General features: G+C 37.9%; 1 protein-coding gene across 1 annotated transcript; it reads right to left on the bottom strand.

Moving 5' to 3' along the window:
• Positions 1–4,332: 4,332 nt before the first annotated feature.
• On the bottom strand, positions 4,333–7,411 carry LOC105801188 (uncharacterized). The gene is made up of 7 exons (XM_012632522.1): positions 6,966–7,411; positions 6,312–6,486; positions 5,995–6,153; positions 5,713–5,901; positions 5,260–5,394; positions 4,902–5,034; positions 4,333–4,805 (listed from the first exon to the last, which is right to left on the bottom strand). Exons 1-7 carry the CDS (start codon positions 7,409–7,411, stop codon positions 4,333–4,335), a joined length of 1,710 nt encoding a protein of 569 aa, XP_012487976.1.
• Between the last annotated feature and the right edge of the window lie 9,751 nt (positions 7,412–17,162).

Here is a 17,162-nt window from a genome sequence, read left to right as displayed (position 1 = left end):
TAAAAAATCGGTTAATCTCAACCCCAATAATTATTTTACCTGATTGGAACTCACATTTGAGTTGAAGTGTGATGCAAGAGATTTCACTGTTGGAGTTATGAGGGTCAAAGGAGAAACAAAGTGTTCCACCCTATCTACTATACAAACATAAATTTGATAGGAGCCCAGCTCAATTATACAGTAACTTGAAAAGAACTCTTGCTATAGTTTTTGCTTTTGACAAGTTTCGTTCATACTTTATAGGTACCAAAGTTACATTGTTTGCCAATCATGCGACCATTAAGTATTTACTCATAAAGAAAGATGTTAAACTAAGGCTAATTCATTGGATACTTTTACTCCAAGAATTTGACCTTGAGATCCAAGATAGAGAGGGTGTTGAAAATCAAGTAGCTGATCATCTGTTGAGGCAGGAACAAAATGAGGTAACTTCTTCACTTGTTCCAATTAATGAGAATTTTCCTAATGTGCATACCTTCAAGGTAAGTCAAATTCATGAAGCACCTTGGTTTGCTGATTTTGCCAATTATTTAGCATGTGGAATAATTCCTTGAGAATTGAAATAACAACAAAGGGAAAAATTCATGCATGATAATCAGTATTATTTCTGGGAGGATTCATTTTTGTTTAAACAATGTGCAGAGAACATAATTAGGAAGTCCGTAGCTAGAAATGAAATTGACAAGATTTTGTACCACTACCATTCATCTCCAAGTGGGGGACACTTTGGTGGTTCCCGCGCTGCAGTGAATATTTTACAAGCAGGATTTTTTTGGCATACAGTGTTTAAGGATGCCTATGCATATGTGAAAAATCGCAATAGATGCCAAAGAACTGAAAACATATCAAGGAGGAATGAGATGCCATTGACAAATATTTTAGAGGTAGAATTATTCGACGTATGAGGCATTGATTTTCTAGGCTCGTTTCCTCCTTCTTATAAGAATAAGTATATTTTGGTAGTTGTGGATTATGTATCCAAGTGGGTTGAAGCCGAGGCATACCCAACAAATTATGCTAAGGTAGTCATGCAATTCCTACATAAGCATGTATTTACATGGTTTGGGACTCCTAGAGCTATAATTAGTGATGAAGGATCTTACTTTGTAAATAAATGGCTTAAGTGGTTACTTGACAAGTATGACGTGAAACATAAAATTGCTATTGCCTATCATCCAAAATCAAATGGGCAATTTGAACGGGTGAATCATGAAATCAAATGTATTCTTAACAGGGTAGTGCACCCTAACAAAAAAGATTGGCCTCGAAGGCTCGATGATGCTCTATGGGCTTATCGAACTACTTTTAAGGCACCGTTAGGAATGACTCCTTATCGGTTAGTTTTTGGAAAGGTATGTCATTTGCCACTTGAATTGGAAAATAAAGCACCGTTAGGAATGACTCCTTATCGGTTAGTTTTTGGAAAGGTATGTCATTTGCCACTTGAATTGGAAAATAAAGCTCATTAGGCCTTAAAATAATTAAATTTGGAACTTAAGCAAGCGGGTGAGAGAAGGATCCTACAGCTTGATGAGTTGGAAGAGTTGAGGTTATTTTCATACGAGAATGCCAAGATGTGTAAAGAAAAATTTAATAGATGGCATGTAACACCCCAAACACGACCTCGAAGTTATGACCGAATCTGGCATGTCACATAGAAGTGTTTTACGAAACCAAAGTCTGATGGGAAATTCGTTCAATAAAAATCCAATTATTTCTTACTTCTTAGCACCATTAGGTAAGTTTTTTTAAAAAAACCACACAGTAAAACGGTTCGATATTGCAGGTTTAAAATTCACGGAAGCTACTCCATATACAGATATCTTGAGGTTGAAAAATATGTGTTTGCCTTGAAAAACTATTTTTGTTGTGAAAACTTATTTGTATCCATTAAGTAGTTCAAAATAAGCAATTATAACCCAATTAAAGAAAATTAAAATACCAAAGGCCTTATTACATAAAAATCACTCCAAAGGAAAAAAATTAAATAACTAGTCCAAAATAAAATATTGGTGAATGTGTGGCCACCTCCGAGTCCCTCGCGGCTCCAAATCATCTAATGTTGGGGATTACCTGCACGGTCAAAAGAAAAGGGTGAGTTACGAGAACTAAGTGTTTAATCCCCTATCACACAGTAACAGTCTGGGCCCATGCCCTATTCCGTAATAGTATAGTGTGAGCCTTATCCCAATATAGAAACAGTATGGGCCTAAGCCCGACACAGTTTCAGTACGATGCAAGTATGCAAACATACCCTAATCCAGCTAACACACCACCCGTACCAACCTAACACACTATGTTGGGACTAAGTCGACCCACCCAACCCACACACCAATATTGAAGCGTAGCTGCCAGTAATAATAACGCAACAGAGCTGCGAGTATAGTATATGTGGCAAAGCCACCAGTAACAGTGATCGTGACAGAGCCACCAGAAACAATACTTCCCCCATAACAAAATCCCGACCCCATGCAGTATGTCATGTCATAAATTATTCATGTATGCAGAATGTCTTACTCAGCAACAGTCAAATATATATATATATCATAGAACCCTAGCTGTCATTTTACCCTAACGGGGGTATTACGGTAATTTTACCCTTCGGGGGGTATTTCGGTAATTTTACCCTTCGGGGGTATTTCGATAATTTTACCCATCGAGGGTATTTCAGTAAATTTACCTATTGAGGGTATTTCAATGACTTTACCCTTCGGGGGTATTTCTATAATTTTACCTATCGAGGGTATTTCGGTATTTTAGGCTTATTACGGCCTAAGCCCATGGAAACATACATGGGGGCCTCTACAGTCCAACGCCAGTCTTGTGGGCTCGATTTTCCCGCACGAGCGATCGCACGCTCATGTGGCCTCGATTGCCGTGTTTTTAGCTTTTCAGCTTTTGCCGATTCGCAGTAGAGAGGGTGTGATTACACACCTGTTTGTGAAAACACACCAAGATCCACGTCCTCCCAGTTTTTTCATTCATACAAGTTTTCATTAGTCGCTAGCGAAAGGGTTGATTTCTATGATTCAAATCCTTAACCCCCAAAAGCTTACCTCGAACGACAATAGTGACTTAGCTCTCTTATACCACTGTCGAAGATTAACTATGATCGTTAGACGGGTTTCTGCATCACAACCAGATTTATTAACCAAAGTTGCTTAGTCAAAAGGTTTGAATCCCCTTCATGACCACTTTCAAAAAAAAATACCACAAGTATTCGGCCAACATTTAGATAATAGCTCACATACCTGCCTTAAAACGAGAACAAAGAGGAAGAGTTTCAACGATTTGGTATCACCTGATACCCCTTCAGCCCTCTTGGAGTTCGAGCCGACAGAGAAGAGTGTAACAGTAGAATCACAACAATAAAAGGAATTAATTCTCAAACAATAAGGGGATAATCAGAGGTAAAGATCAAGAACAGAAACAGGATGATATCCGGCTAGAAAAGAATAAGAGAAAGGAGAAAGAAGGTTTGGTCGGTAGAGAAAAGGAAGAAAAAGGGAAAATTCGACTATTTAGAGAAGAAAAAAGGCAGAATGGGACAAACCCAAGAGGTACTTCCCCAAAACTCGGTAATAGTTGACACCAAAACTGAAAAAGAGAATACGAAAACTGCCCCCAAAGACCGAACACCTTAGCACCTAAAGACCAAATTCGGCCAAGCTTTTCCAGAATACCGAACATAACACCCCTTTTTCCCCTTAGTTGAAACACCCCCAAACGGTACACACTTCTTCCTCTACTCAAATTCCTCAATTCTCTCCTAAAATCACTCCTCCAATCCTCTCCTTGAAATCCTCCATGATCCACTCCTTAAATCACTCATTTGACCCATTCAAACTCTCCAACACAGAGTTCAAATCCAACACCAACTCTTGCCTCCACATAAGCAAAATAAATAATCCCATTTGCATGCAGTGAGACTTGAACCTCTAACCTCCTTACCACACCTGTGACGCCACCTCCTTGCCACACCTGTGTCCCCACCTTGCCACTACACCACAGGCTCTTTTTGTGTCATAGAACTAACATTAAAATTTTTAAAGCCTACCTGCCTATGTCCAGATTCATTTAAGGGTAAAAACTTAAAATTCTGCAAAAGCCAAAACTTGAACCCAGGCCCGTCAAACACTCCCATACACACCCAAATTACTTAACCACTGAAGTAAACAAGTAGTTGTGTCAAAACATACAAAAATTAAATACTAGAAATTTGGGGCGTTACAACTCTACCCCCTTAACGAAATTTTGGCCTCGAAATTTACCTGATCAGAAAAGGTGAGGGTATTATCGTCGCATTGCCTCTTCGGGATCCCACGTGGCTTCCTATGAACTGTGATTACTCCATAGCACCTTGACTAAGGGAATAGATTTCTTTCTCAGTACTCTAACCTCACGGTCCAAAATCTGCACTGGTTCCTCCTTGAAGGTCAAATTCGGCCTAACCTCGATTTCCTCAACTCGAACAATGTGTGTGGGATCAGAGCGGTAACGTCTCAGCATGGAGACATGAAACACATCATGAATTCGGTCTAATTCTGGAGGCAACTCAAGTTGATAAGCGACCGGTCTCACACGCTTCAGTATACGATAAGGCCCAATGAACCTAAGGCTAAGCTTACCCTTCTGTCCAAACCTGAGTATCTTCTTCCAAAGAGAAACCTTGAAAAGCACATAATCCCCCATAAAATACTCAATCTCTTGGTGTTTAAGATCCGCATAAGAGTTTTTCCTATCCGACGCTTCATTCAACCGATCTTGAATCAGTTTTACATTCTCTTCGGTATCAGTAACCAACTCTGACCCCAAAACTCGCCGCTAGCCCAACTCAGTCCAACAGGTAGGAGTACGGCACCTACGACCATATAATGCTTCGTACGGTGCCATTTGAATACTGGACTGATAGCTATTATTGTACGCAAACTCTGCTAGCGGCAAATAATCTTCCCAGTTGCCTCGAAAATCCACTACACAACACTTTAACATATCCTCTAGAATTTGAATCACCCTCTCAGATTGACCATCTATCTGGGGATGAAACGCAATACTAAAGTCCAGTCTTGTACCCAGCGCCTCATGTAACTTCCTTCAAAATCGAGATGTATACCAAGGATCTTTATCATATATAATAGAAATCGGTACCCCATGTAGTCTTACAATCTCAGCCACATAGAGTTTAGCCAACTTCTACAAGGAGTAATCAGTACAGACATGTATAAAATGGGCAGATTTAGTCAATCGATCCACAATAACCCGTACTGAATCCTTCTTAGTAGGCGTCAAGTGTAGCCCACTCACAAAATCCATGGTTACTCTCTCCCACTTCCAAAGTGGAATTTTAACTGGCTGGAGTAACCCTGAAGGTAATTGATGTTCAGCCTTCACTTGCTGACAAGTTAAACACTTACCCACAAAATCAATTACTTCACGTTTTAGTCTAGGCCACCAGTACAACTCACGAAGATCTTGATACAATTTATTCCCACCTAGATGTATAGCATAAGGACTACTATGCGCCTCTCACAGTATAGACTGCCTCAAATCATTATCCCTCGATACATAGACTCTTCTACGGAAACACAGTACTACTTCATTATTCAACCTAAAATTCAAAGTTTCCCCATTCTTAACTTGTCAGAAACGAGGAACCAGTGACTCATCCAACCATTGTTTACCCTTAATCTACTCAGTCCACATCGGTCTAACCTGTAACTCTGCCAGCAAGCTACCATCATCAAACAGGCTAAGACGAGTAAATAACGCTCTCAAATCATTTACAGCCCTATGGCTCAATGCGTCAGCTACCATGTTAGCCTTACTAGGATGGTATTTAATTGAGGAATCATAGTCTTGAAGAAGCTCTATCCATCTTTGCTGCCTAAGATTCAACTCCTTCTAAGTGAGGAGGTACTTAAGACTCTTGTGATCTGTGTAGATAGTACACTTCTCACCGTAAAGATAGTGCCTCTAAATTTTTAATGCGAATACCACCGCAGCTAACTCCAAGTCGTGAGTAGGGCAATTGGCCTCGTGAGGCTTCAGCTTTCGAGACGTATAAGCAACTACCCTACCCTCTTGCATTAGCACACAACCCAAACCAACATGTGATGCATCACTGTAAACAGTGAATTCCTTCCCAGACTCTGGCTGTATCAAGACAGGGGCCTCAGTCTGAACTTTCTTCAATTTCTAAAAACTTTCTTGTTGCTTATCAGTCTAGAGAAACGGTGCCCCTTTTCACAACAACTTAGTCAGGGTGCAACAATTAAGGAAAACCCCTAAACAAAATGTCTGTTATAACCTACCAGACCCAGAAAGCTTCGAATCTCAGATACGGTCCTAGGTGGTTTCCAATCCAGTACAGTTTCAATTTTTCGAGGATCAACCCTAATCCCCTTGACAGACACCACGTGACCCAGAAATGTCACTTCTAGCAGCCAGAACTCACACTTGCTGAACTTAGCATACAATTGTTTCTCCCTTAGAAATTGCAGGACAATTCAGAGATGTGCATCATGCTTATCCTCGATTTTCGAATACACCAAGATATCATCTATGAAAACTACCACAAACCGATCCAAGTAGGGCTGAAATACTCAGTTCATTAGGTCCATGAAGGCAGCTGGTGCATTTGTCAGCCCAAATGGCATCACTAGGAATTCGTAATGACCATAACAAGTCTTAAACGCAGTCTTATATACATCAGCCTCCTACCAGAACGAAGGTTTATCTTGAAGAAAACCGAAGCTCCTTACAACTGATCAAATAAATCGTCTATCCTCGGTAAAGGATACTTATTCTTAATAGTCAGTTTATTCAATTACCGATAGTCGATACACATATGCATGGTCCGATCCTTCTTCTTTACGAACAACACCGATGCTCCCCATGGGGACACACTAGGCTGAATAATTCCTCGGTCCAAAATTTCTTAGATTTGACCTTTTAATTCCACTAACTCCTTCGGTGCCATCCTGTAAGGGGCAATAGACACTGGAGTTGTTACTGACAGAAGCTCAATTCCAAATTCAATTTCGCGGTTCGGAGGCAACCTAGGGAGTTCATTAGGAAAAACATCGAAAAACTCCTTAATAGTTCTAACATCTCCAACAGAAGGACCCTCAGCTTCAGATATATTAATATAAGCTAGAAACACCTCACAACCCTTGCGAACCAGTTTTTCGACCCTTAAAGCAGAGATCACATTAGAAAAAAAGTCCTTTCGCTCTTCAATCATAGCCACCTCCTCATCCTCAATAGTCTTTAATACCATACGCTTAGCAGCACAGTCCAACCTAGCTCGGTGTTTCACCAACCAATGCATGCCCAAAATAAGGTCGAATTCGCCAAACGGCCGTTCCATCAATTCCGCTGGAAAAATTGCTCCTTGGAACTCAATGGGCATATCTCTGAATAACTTATTTACCCTTATCTACTGTCCCAGTGGCTTACAACAGTTATCCCACTAACAATATTTTTGAACTGAATACCCAAAGTTCCCCAGACAGTATATGCAACGTACAAATGTGTTGACCCAATACCAATTAAAGCAGTTAGGGTACATTACGAATTAAGAACGTATCAGTTATGACGTCAGAAGCGTCACCATCCTCTTGGTGACGGGCAGCATACACTAGAGCTGGTTGTCTCGCTACAGTGTTATTGGTACCTCTGCCTAGGGCTCCACAACCTCGTCCGATACCGTTTCCACCTCTGACCTGCCCACGGCCTCTCGCTGGCTGCTGACCACATCTCACTGGCTGAACATGACCCCAATCCTGCAGCTTGTATCTGAACCAACCTCTGTGGACAATCCTTGACCTGATGATCCATGGACCCAGATCTAAAGCACACAGCAATCCTCTTCCAGCACTCACCCTGGTGAGATCTCCCACAATCAGCACAAGGCTGCGGCCTAACAATAGTAACCGGGACTCCAGTCTGAATCGACCCATCAAACCTGGCCTTCTTAACCCATCAAACCTGGCCTTCTTAACACGCCTCTCAGAAGAACTTGAGGGCCCAAAATCCCTCTTATTCCTGCCCTTATCTTTTTCATAATTTTGGCGCTCCGAGCGCTTCACTTCTTCAGCAATCTTTGCCTTTTCTACTAGAGCAGCAAAATCTCGCTCCCTCTGCGGAGCTATCAATACCCTTAACTCGTCTCGAAGACCATCCTCAAAATGTACACAACTTTCATACTCAGTTGCTGCTATCCCTCGGGCATACCGACTCAATCGCAAGAATTTTGCCTCATATTCTGCCATTGTCTTACTTCCCTAGGTCAGGCTAAAAAATTCCTTTCAGCGGGCGTCCACATAACTTGCGCCCACGTACTTTCCTTGAAATGTCTCCTTAAAGAAATCCCACGTCACACGATCTGCCTGCGTACCCTTTCTCACGGTAAGCCACTATTGGTAGGCCTCATCTCACAGTAAGGACACTGCCCCATTTAATTTTTACTCCATGGTACAGTCAAGGTAGTCCATTATTCATTCAGTCGCCTCTAACTAGTACTCCGCCACATTTGGGGCTACACCAGAAATACCTCTAAAAATTTTCGCTCCATTAGACCGGAGTCGTTTTGAAATTGACCCTTCACCCACTGCTCTAGTACTAGCTCCAGCAACCCTCTCTAAAACGCAGAGCATTGCTTGGGATAAAGCATCATCCTCAGCTGCTCCATCAAAAGACCCCATCTCCATTACTGGTGAGGCTGGTGCTTCCTCTATAGGCATATGGCCCGATGCCGATGATCCGGCCTGAGTACTTTTTCGGCCTCTAACATGGCCCCGTGTACCCCTTCCGCGAGTACCTCTTGTGCTTATTTCGATATGCACTTTATCTGATTAAAAAGTCTTATGTATCAGCTTATAATTTCAGTAATTATTAGCAAATGTATTATGAAAAATAATCATTAGAGGTTTGTTTCCGTGGATCGAGGTTTCACTACAGTTTACTGTCTCCTATAGTTTCAGTTTCACTCTAACTTAAGAGTTTTAGTACAATCCTACAATCTATAGTAAACCCTCAATATTTTTCAATTTAAGCAGTCTACAGTATATAGAAACTACAGATTTGGCGTTAGAGACTCGGTGTGCCACAGTTGCAACCTTCATAAATAATTCAAAATAGTTTTTCAAAAATTCCAAATATTTCCAAACCCATTCCACAGGCGAGTTTTGCAACTTGGCTCTCATACCACCTTAAACCCGGCTTAGACATTACGACCGAATCTAACATGTCGCATAGAAGTGTTTTATGAAACCAAAGTGTGATGGTAAATTCGTTCAATAAAAATCCAATTATTTCTTACTTCTTAGCACCATTTGGTAAGTTTTTTTTTTAAAAACCATACGGTAAAATGGTTTGTTATTGCAGGTTTAAAATTCGTGGAAGCTACTCCATATACAGATATCTTGAGGTTGAAAAATATGTGTTTGCCTTGAAAAACTATTTTTTTTTTGTGAAAACTTAATTGTATCCATTAAGCAGATCAAAATAAGCAATTATAACCCAATTAAAGAAAATTAAAATACCAGAGGCCTTATTACATAAAAATCACTCCAAAGTAAAAAAAAATTTAAATAACTGGTCCAGAATAAAATATTGGTGAACGTATGGCCACCTCCGAGTCCTTCGCGACTCCAAATCATCTAATGTTGGGGATTTCCTGCACGGTCAAAAGAAAAGGGTGAGTTACGAGAACTCAGTGTGTAATCCCCTATCACGCAGTAACAGTCTGGGCCCGTGCCCTATTCAGTAATAGTACAGTGTGGGCCTTATCCCAATGTAGAAACAGTGTGGTCCTAAGCCCGATACAGTATCAGTATGATGCAAGTATGCAAACCTACCCCAATCCAGCCAGCACACCACCCGTACCAACCCAACACATCATGTGGGAACTAAGGCAACCCACCCAGCCCACACACCAATATTGTAACATAGCTGCTAGTAATAATAACGCAATAGAGCTACCAGTACAGTATATGTGGCAAAGCCACCAGTAACAGTGATTGTGGTAGAGCCACCAGAAACAATACTTCCTCCATAACAGAATCCCGACGACATGCAGTATGTCATGTCATAAGTTATTCGTGTAGGCAGAATGTCTTACTCAGTAATAGTCATATATATATATATCATAGAGCCCTAGCATTCATTTTACCCTAACGGGGTATTACGATAATTTTTCCCTTCAAGGGGTATTTTGGTAATTTTACCCATCGAGGGTATTTAGATAATTTTACCCATCGAAGGTATTTTATTAATTTTACCCATCGGGGGTACTTCGATAATTTTACCCTTCAAGAGTATTTTGGTAATTTTACCCATCGAGGGTGTTTCGGTATTTTTAGGCCCATTACGGCCTAAGCCCATGGAAACGCACATGGGGGCCTCTACAGTCCAACGCCCAATCTCGTGGGCTCAGTTTTCCCGCACGAGCGATCACACGCTCATGTGGCCTCCATTGCCATGTTTTCAGCTTTTCAGCTTTTGTTGATTCGTTGTAGAGAGGGTGTGATTACACACCTATTTGTGGAAACACACCAAGATCCACGTCCACCCAGTCTCTGCTTTCATACAAGTTTTCATTAGTCGCTAAGAAAATGGTTGATTTCTATGATTCAAGTCCTTAACCTCCAAAATGCTTACCTTGAACGACAACAGTGACTTAGCCCTCTTATACCACTGTCGAAGATTAACTATGATTGTTAGACGGGTTTCTGCATCACAACCATATTTATTAACCAAAGTTGCTTAGTCAAAAGGTTTGAATCCCTTCATGACTAGTTACAAAAGAAAAACACCACAAGTATTCGGCCAATATTTAGATAATAGCCTACATACCTGCCTTAAAACGAGAAAAAAGAGGAAGAGTTTCAACGATTTGGTATCACCTAATACCCTTTCAGCCCTCTTGGAGTTTAAGTCGATAGAGAGGAGTGTAACAGCAGAATCACAATAATAAATGGAATTAATTCTCAAACAATAAGGGGATAATCGGAGGTAAAGATCAAGAACAGAAAGAGGATGATATTCGGCTAGAGAAGAATATGAGAAAGGAGAAAGAAGGTTTGGTCGGCAGAGAAAAAGAAGAAAAAGAAAGAAAAAGGGAAAATTCGGCTATTCAGAGAGGAAAAGAAAAAGGGAAAATTCGGCTATTCAGAGAGGAAAAAGGGAAGAATAGGACAAACCCGAGAGGTACTTCCCCAAAACCCGATAATAGTCGACACCAAAACTAAAAAGAAGAACATGAAAACTGCCCCCAAAGACCGAACACCTTAGCACCTAAAGACCAAATTCGGCCAAGCTCTTCTAAAATGCCGAAAATAACACCATTTTTTCCCCTTAGCTGAAATATCAAAGTTGAAACACCCCAAACGGCATACTCTTCTTCTTCTACTCAAATTCCTCAATTCTCTCCTAAAATCACTCCTCCAATCCTCTACTTGAAATCCTTCATGATCCACTCCTTAAATCACTCATTTGACCCATTCAAACTCTCCAACACAGAGTTCAAATCCAACACCAACTCTTGCCTCCACATAAGCAAAATAAATAATCCCATTTGCATGCAGTGAGACTTGAACCTCTGACCTCCTTATCACACCTGTGACGCCACCTCCTTGGCACACCTGTGTCGCCACCTTGCCACTACACCATAGGCTCTTTTTGTGTCATAAAACTAACATTAAAATTTATAAAGCCTACCTGCCTATGTCCAGATTCATTTAAGAGCAAAAACATAAAATTTTGCAGAAGCCAAGACTTGAACCCATGCCCGTCAAACACTCCCATACACACCCAAATTACTTAACCACTGAAGCAAACAAGTAGTTGTTTCAAAACATACAAAAATTAAATACTAGAAATTTGGGGTGTTACATGGCATGATAGTCATATACAATCTCTTGAATTCAGAGAAGGTTAGAAAGTGTTGTTCTTTAATTCGAGGCTAAGCTTATTCCCTAGAAAGCTCAAATCCCAATGGAGAAGACCTTATACCATCTACAAAGTTTATCCATACGGAGCTGTAGAATTGTACGACAACCATGGAGGTACGTTTAAAGTTAATGGTCAATGTCTCAAGCACTATTGGGATGGTGAAGTTGAGTGAATTAAAACCTCGTTCAAATTAATAGACCCTTAATTTTTATGACCTTGCTTTTTAATAAATAATTAGAAATTATTTTTCTTAAATTAGTACATTTAGTTAATTCTATATAAGGAGATTGAAACTTAAGTGGGATCGTTGTAACCCCTTCAACCTTTCCTGGGAATTAATTTAATGTAATCTTTTGAGAAGAAATTTTCTAATTAACTTTAAAAATTTTATTTCCACTTTAATCTTTTTTAATAAGGGAGTCAAATTGAATTAAGTACTAATCAGTTTATTTTATCTTAAGCAATCTAGTTTGTAAATACAGTTTGGGCTTAAGGCCTGAAACAACGAAGAGGAGAAATTTACCCCACATTGCCGTTCAAGGGTTCCCTAAAACCCCTAATTTTGCCACCACTTTTTCCCTTCATCTATACTTGCCACCCAAGTCACCCTTGTAGCTAAATTTTTCTATGAGTTTGCCCTAATTCAGCACTATATAAACCCCTCTCTACCACCATACTTTTCACAACCCTTGAAGCAATTTAAACCCTAGCCACTCATTCTTTTTCCTATTAGCCGTTGGCCTGAATATCGAAGAATTTCCCCAATTTCATTCTCTTGTTGCAAAACCCTTGTTATTTGCTGCCGCTAGTCTTTTTTCGGAGCAACCTTTCGCCACCGCACACTTATTGCTGCCGCAAACATCATGCTACCATCCTTTGCAAATTTATTTTCTCTTACTTTTTCTAAGATTTTGCCTATTTTTCAAGAAAAATCACCATGTCTTGTAAAAGAACTAGATTTTCTACGACCTTTACTGAAAATCCAATTGTGATTCAAGATGAGGAAACAAAAGAAAGGTTTGATTCTATCTTCAAAAATCAACTCATGATGCCGAAAAAAGGTTTGAACTTGGAGAGCAATAATAAGATGGTTGTGTCATGGCCAATACATAAGACAATTGATGCCCTCAGTTAGAACTATTTTTGCGATGGACGATCATTACCTAAAGAGGAGTTCAGTTCAACTGGACCACTTTTTCATAATTAATTAATAATAATTTATTAACCCAAATTAAATTGGATTTAAATTAAAATTAATTATATTATGAATTAATACATATAACTTTGGACGGTCTTAGGCTAAAATTTAGTTCACCTCGATACTTCAAATTGCTTCTCGTTTTTGTGCTTCTAGTAGTGTCTGCCGAGTCAATTTCGCCCTTTGTGCAAATTTGTCGAAAATAACCAAAATTCATCAAAATTAATTATAAAATTAACTAAAATTCAACATGTTCATATTTAAAGTGAACTTTAATTATTTTGTAAAAATTAATTATTTTTTCGACAAGAATTTTATCGAAACTGTATGATTTTATGTTAAAAAAGGTAAGTAAAAATGTGTAAATTTTTGTGTTTCCGCACCCCCAAACTTAATTCATTGCTTGTCCCGAGTAATGCACAAATTAAAAAGAATTACTCAGAAAACACCTTTGAAAAATTCCTTCAGAATAACATTCTTCCCAGAATTATGAATTTAATATACTTATGCTCAAAAACAAGAAATTTGATAGTTATGCTACTTAAGTATACATATCGTTCAAATTAATCTCAACAACTATTATGATAGCAAAATTAGACTAAATGCTTCCTTAACAAGAATGTTAACCCTTACCAATTTGATTTTATTTCCTTATTCAAGATTAAGTTGCAATCATTAAGTTTAACTTATGCCTTCATATGTTGAACATAGCAATTTCTCTCCACTAATGTAGGTAGCATAGAAAACTTGAATCATCAGGTTTTTAAAAAGGTTGAAACGTAGCTAGGCTAGAGGTAGGTGAAAGATAGATAAATTTAGGCTTTTAAACCTTAGACTCAGCTTCAATTGGACCTTTGGAATAATTTCCCTCAATACACAAACTTACTTTGCTTTCACATGCTCTTTTGTACATCTATTTTCTTTCAAGTACATGTGCTCTCTCTCTTTTTTTTTGAGCATTTTACTGTATGTACTACAATTTTTAGAGCATTTGATACTTCTTTCAACTCCCCCAAACTTATTTTCAAAGAACATTCTGAATAGTACTGAGTCTAGTGCTTGGGACAAATTAAAGATAATTAAGAGAGAAGTGATGACTAAATATTGTAAGGGTTCAAATAAAATTAGGCCATATAGTCTCAAAGTTGGGTTTCAAAGGATAAAATTTCATCAAGGTTGGCTTGAAAGGCTCAAACAGTCTAAACAAGACTTGCCTAAATCATTTTTAACATTCCATGCTCCCTAGGATTTCACCTCAAGAAACTACTAAGTCAATTCTAGAGACTTAAACTTTCATGCATGCCTACCTTTCTTAAGGAACTAAAAATTTTATGGTACGATTTGCATGCTTTATTAAAAATGCATTGATTTCATTATTCAGCTAACATAACAATTTATTCAAATAGTAGAACTTTATTTATACTGAAGTTTAGCATACTTAACAAAATTTCAAATTATTGAACAAAATATATCCTAATCATAATTAAAAGAACTATTTATTCGAGTGGAAATAATTTCAATTTTTTGGCCCCCTACTTAAAATGAACAATGTCCTCATTGTTTAAAGTGAATAGATACTATACACCATGTAGGATTCTATAAAAGAGGAGGTGAGTCAATTTGACTGCTTAAGTACCAAGCTCTTTCTAAATTCAATCCTAGACATGTATATATCTATTGACACACTTTATACTTCGCGACTTGTTCAATTTTATTTATGATTTCTATAATTAGCTCAATTTACCTAGGCCTAATTTACAAATAAAAATTTACAAACCCAAAACAATAAAAATTATAGCCCAAAAATTAAAGGCCCAATTGGCCCAAAACCTAAAACATTTTCAGAAAACCCTAGCCCCTATTGCACTTAACCCTAGCCTGCCGCTGCCCCTAGCCTCTGCCGCTGTCAGCACTGCCATCACCGCAGCCACCAACTTCACCTGCCACCGCCCACTTGCACCTGCAAAGATTAAAAGAAGAAGTGACATTATACAAATAGACTAAAAAATGTGTAAAAATGGCTATATAAGCTAATCAAAATGATTGTAAAAGGGATTTTTTTTCTTTTACTGAAATAAAAAGAGGGAGATTCAAGTAAAAAACAACAAAAGGAAAGGAATATTGAAGAAAAAAAACAAAGAGAAATGTGCTAAAAGGTATTTTCATTCTCTTTATTTTTTTGTTTTGTCGAAACTGTTAATATTTTAAAAAATATTTTCCTTTCGTTTTGTCTAAAAACTATATACACTCACATATATATAACAAAAATATAAATATAAATAAAAAACTTACCTTTTTGGACTTCCGACCACCGCGTAAGGTGACACCGTCACCGGTGACCGGCAATCGCCACGGCGGCTCCCTTCGCCAAATTCTGGGCAAAGCCCAGAGAAAAACAGAGAAGGGAAAGTGTTTTTTTCCTAAACAACAGCACAAATGATTTTTATTCTTTAAATGTTAACTTATGTAGGCCCCCAAATCGACGTCGTTTTGGGCAGGCCTCTCAGGCACCAAAACGATGTCATTTTGTTCCTGACCCGCGTACTGACCCGACCCGCTCCTAGGATCCGCGTGCTTTTGAACGGAAGGGCTAATTGCGCTTTTAGCCCTTCCGCTTTTTTTCATTTGCAATCAAGTTTTTTTTTATTTCTTAATTTTGTCCTATGATTTATTTCGATTTTCAGTTCGGTCCATATCTGAACGACGTCGTTTTGGAGTAGAAGGGAGAATTTCGCATTTAGTCCCTCCCTGTTATTCGTGTGTTCAAACTAGTCCTCCCCTTTTAATTTATTTTTGATTTGCCCCCGAATTTTTTTTAAAGTTCAATTTAATCCTTTTTGTTATTTTTGCTATGTTATTATTAAATTAATTAATTAATTTATTATTATTATTTTTAGTATTATTATTTTTCCTTTTATTTATTTACTTATTATTACTATATTATTATATTAATTTAGTTTAGCATTATTATATTTCTTTTTATTTATTTATCTGAATATTTTAAATATATTTATTTTATTATGTCATTTTATTTATTTATAATCTTTAAACTTTAGGTTATTATTATTATTATTATTATTATTATTATTATTATTATCATCATCATTATTATTATTAATATTATTCTTAAATTTTTTATACAATATCTATTTATTTCTACAATATTAAGTCTTTAACTTGAAATTTTAGTCCGTTATCCTTATTATTTGTTTTGTTTATTTTATTTTATTCTTTATATTGTCATTCATATAAACACATTTATTATTATTCGTTATGCATAATAACACCGTACTTTATTTCTACCAATTCGTGTTATATTAATTTTACTCGATACATAAATTATGACTTTAAAATAAGTAACACTTCGTATTTTGAGATTCGAAAAGGTCGTACCCTAACTTACGGGGTTTCGATTTTCTCGATAAATCTAAATACACGAACCTTTTTAAACATAAGTTTTTTATGATCTCGGAATTAATAAAAGATCGTGCTATAACTTTCGCGACATGATTTCTTTTCTAAAACTGAGATAATCGAATATTTTCCACACAAGTAAATTTTTCGGCATTCATTCTCGTATCGGGGTTTAAGACATTGTGTCCTAACTTACGGGACGTAATTCTCTTTCTCGATGAATGTGAAATATGCCATTTCTCGAAAAGTTTTAATATTTTAACAACGGATTGTATTTTAAATCTCTTCAAAGTTTTCAATTTTCGACACCGAGACACTAATGAATCAACTAGGTACCAATTTTGGGCGTTACGAGGGTGCTAATCCTTCCTCGGATGTAATTGATTCCTGAACCCGTCTTTCTGAATTTGGTGGACCAAAATCGTTGTTTTAATAAATCAAATCGCTTATTAAAATATCCACTTTTCGAGGTGACCCGATCACACCTTATTAAAAATGATTGGTGGTGACTCCCGTGTTATTTTCATTTTCAAAATTAAAGTCGACGATTGTTTACAAAAAAATGGTTTCGACAGCTTGGCGACTCCGCTGGGGA

The sequence above is a fragment of the Gossypium raimondii genome, chromosome 11 (genome assembly GCF_025698545.1).
Source record: "Gossypium raimondii isolate GPD5lz chromosome 11, ASM2569854v1, whole genome shotgun sequence".
Taxonomy (NCBI): Eukaryota; Viridiplantae; Streptophyta; class Magnoliopsida; order Malvales; family Malvaceae; genus Gossypium; species Gossypium raimondii.
This window is presented reverse-complemented; position numbering and strand designations above follow the sequence as displayed.